Below are 3485 nucleotides of genomic sequence, written 5' to 3'. Positions count from 1 at the left end.
TCAAAACATAAAGAGAGAAATTCAATATTTTCCATAATTCCATGTATATACAAGCAACATATAGATAAGTACATATTTCCCATCTTTTTCAAGACAAAAACAACAAAAATATGTACATTTCTTCCTAACTTTCCACCATATAAGCTAAAAATAAAACAGGCATACTAATTTGCAATACCTATATAGTAGTTTACAATTTTCTACCCAACTTTTATTACCATTGCACATTTGCACCTATTTTCTTTACACACAAGTACTTAATTTTTTTATTTTTTTTTCCTTCTTATTTATTTGCATTTCTATCCATATATTTCCAACTTTCTATTGCATCATTGTTATATATACATATAGAGAAGGGGGGTGATTTTATAAGATCACCTAACACTGGCTTTTAAAAAGCACAATGCGTTAGGAATGTGGACCACTATGGAAAAACTAGTTCAAGTATAAAAAAGGGATATATAGAGTAATTATCTTAGAGACTAAGGACTTAAAAGCTAGTTTTAATATTCTATTATTAGTCCACCAAAAGGAGCTCTATGTGGAATACCCTTTCTTCGCTTGGCTGTCCTGTAACTAGCTGCTGTTGGAGGTGGTGTTGATGGACTAAAACTTTGCACCACTTTGTTGTTGTTGTTGTAGTTGTTGTAGTTGTTGTGGCTGTCCATCATCATCTCATTTCTACCACGGCGGGGGGAGTGGTGGTGGCTCGTGGTCGTGCTCGTCGTGCTACACGAGTCCTCAGAATCTGACCCCATTGCCCGTTTGATTTTCTTATTCTTCTGGAAATTCTTTGAAGTTCCCACAATCTGTTGACAATAAAAAAAAAAATCCACAATCAAAACCATTGCTTTTATCAAATTATAAAAATTAAAACTAAAATTTATACAAGCAAAGAAATCAAATCTCATGATGCAATATTGGTGCATTTTCCATATCAAGACTAGACAATACCCATTATAAAAAGTAGCAAAATCAATCAATTTTATTGAATAAATCAAAACCAAGAAACCCCATTTCAAAATGCTTTAGAGTATCAAAATTGATTTAGTCCGTTCACATTTCAAATCAACAAAGATTGTCAACATTTAAAATTAATTAAACCAATAAAATCCACAATGATACAATACCAAAGTCATTCATTAACCACACCCATTGTAGGCATACCAAGGTACATAATTAGGTTCGGACCCTTAAAAACCAATAACACGAGTTTTTAATCCAATTCAACAACTAATAATTCAATTTCGGCATTGCACAGATAATGTACATGAATGCGATTAATTAATACGAGTAATTAGCAATGTGAATAATAAAAATTACCTTACAACCAAGAGAGCAAAAACGGAAGGAATCAAGAAGGCTGCGTTCACAAACTTGGCATGTGTTGGTGACACCTTTACCAGGCCTAGGTTGTGGCCTTTCATTTAGGAACACAACTCTAGCACTGTTGATAATGTACGTCTGAACTCCACTTATATCCAACACTTTCTGAATTTCAGACACTCGAATCACATCATGATATGAAGACCTTCGAATCTGTAAAATTAATTAAAAAAAATAAATAATTAAATTAAGAAAAATAAATTATAGAGGAGAGAGAATATTTGGTGGCAGAGCAGCCAACCACAGTAGTACAAGTCAACATTATTTGTTGAGGGTAAGCAAGAAAAACTGACGAAAATTTGCAGAGTAAATGCTTGGAGAGCAAGAAAGTTACTTTGATTAAAATGTGAGAAAAGTTTAATGTTTGTACCCAAAAAGTCCTATTTTTGGTAAAGTAAAATGCACAAATTTGGATGAAATAAATTGAACTAGTCTTATTTATTAAATGTCATACCTTAGAATGTTACAATTGTTGAAACTATCACACGAAATGCAATGTTCCAGAAAAAAACCCAGTTGAAAATTAGGGATTTTTTTTTTTTTTTATTAATTTGCAGAGGAATTATCAGATACCCATTTTTGATAATGGACAATCCACAAAAACCCAGAAATCAGAACTCAAAATTTTAAAGAAATTACATTTTTTTTTCTTCAATTGAGTATAAAACAGGGAAACCCCAAATTGCAAAATGTAACACCAAATACGTTAAAATTTTAAAACACCATTTATTTACAACATTTTAATGAAAACCCAGAAAAACCCAATTGATAAAACTGAGATTAGGAATTTTAAATGTTAATTTAATGAATAAATTATACCTGAATAGCACGGTGGTCGTGGTGATGAGAGAGACAGAGTGAACAGAGAGCGCCATTCATACAGTCCAAACAATACATATTACATTCACTTTTGTGAGAATCAGCGTGAAATTGGCATTGAACAAAGAACTTCTCACGAAGTAAAGGTTTCAACCATGGCGGCCATCGAGTAAAATCTTCATCTTCTGGACCCCCAGCACCCTGTTTTCACAATTTCAATACAAAAAACAAAAATGAGCGAAAAAAATTAAAGAAAAAACCTACATTTATAATGAAATTGATGAATAAAAATGAAATTGCGCAAAAGGGTATTATTAAAATGGACAAAAATGTACCATGATTCTACGATTCTTGGGTTTAATCTCACGAACAGCAGATTCTTGATTAACGATCGCCAGCTTGAAAAACAGGGGAAAAAAACAGAGTACTCTGTAATTCTTGTTTAGGAGAGAGAAAATGAGAGTTTTTTTTTTTAGAGAGAGAAATGAAGTGAAAGAGTTAAAGAGAGAGTGGAGGCAAAGAAAATGAGAAGAGGGTTTTAATTATAATGAAAGAAGGAGAAGGTGGTAGATGGCGTAGGATCAAGTTTTTATATAAAAGCAGAGAGAAGAAGAGTCGTGCTTATCCTTTCTTTAAACCCTAAGCTTCGGAACCAAACCTAAATATTTTATTAATTAATTTTAATATTTTGTTTTTTTGGAAAAATAAATAAAAAAAAAAGGATGAAATTTTAAAAGGAAAGAAAAAAAAATAATGAAGATACGTTTTGTGCAAGGAAGTCATGAGAAGAACCGACCTTAGCTCTGTTTTTTTATATACCCACTATTTTCGTTTCATTTCATTTTCATGTCCTTTGATCTTATCAATCCTAATAATTTTATTAATAGTGACTTCTCTATTATTTATGAGTAATATTAATATTATAAAATAAAATCTTATTAAGTGAAAGTTATGGGTTAATTAGGTGTTCAATTATTGGCATTCGGCTCAAGTTTTGATAACGGTAAGTACATAAATATACACTATTTATACAATCATATATACTTCCTCCACATTAATAATTCATATCATGAAATTAATCTTTAGCTTGGTCTAGTGGAAATGAAAATACTTGAGGTTCAATCCTCATTAGTAACAATTTGGGGATGAAATTCTATTACATTCTCTACACTCTCCTAAATTGTCTAGCCTGCTAACTTGAGCCGGCTTGATTTGTGAGGGGTTTTGGCTAGATGACCTAAAGCGCACAATGCACACGCTATACTTAGTTATGATTGATG

At 31.7% G+C, this 3485-nt stretch overlaps 1 protein-coding gene across 1 annotated transcript; it reads right to left on the bottom strand.

Annotated features, from left to right (window-relative positions):
* Positions 1 to 2774, bottom strand: LOC110732554. The gene is made up of 4 exons (XM_021912508.1): positions 2541 to 2774; positions 2206 to 2406; positions 1324 to 1539; positions 1 to 809 (listed from the first exon to the last, which is right to left on the bottom strand). Exons 1-4 carry the CDS (start codon positions 2541 to 2543, stop codon positions 504 to 506), a joined length of 726 nt encoding a protein of 241 aa, XP_021768200.1. The 5' UTR covers positions 2544 to 2774; the 3' UTR covers positions 1 to 503.
* Positions 2775 to 3485: the final 711 nt, after the last annotated feature.

Source organism: Chenopodium quinoa, unplaced genomic scaffold (assembly GCF_001683475.1).
Source record: "Chenopodium quinoa cultivar QQ74 unplaced genomic scaffold, ASM168347v1, whole genome shotgun sequence".
NCBI lineage: Eukaryota > Viridiplantae > Streptophyta > Magnoliopsida > Caryophyllales > Amaranthaceae > Chenopodium > Chenopodium quinoa.
This window is presented reverse-complemented; position numbering and strand designations above follow the sequence as displayed.

What these genes read in the sequence shown, in the direction of transcription:
- LOC110732554 (XM_021912508.1), bottom strand. An exon ending in ACGACCACCGTGCTATTCAG is followed by an intron (nt 1,540 to 2,205) that starts GTATAATTTATT and finishes TTAATTTTACAG; the next exon opens with ATTCGAAGGTCTTCATATCA. An exon ending in TTTGCTCTCTTGGTTGTAAG is followed by an intron (nt 810 to 1,323) that starts GTAATTTTTATT and finishes TATTGTCAACAG; the next exon opens with ATTGTGGGAACTTCAAAGAA.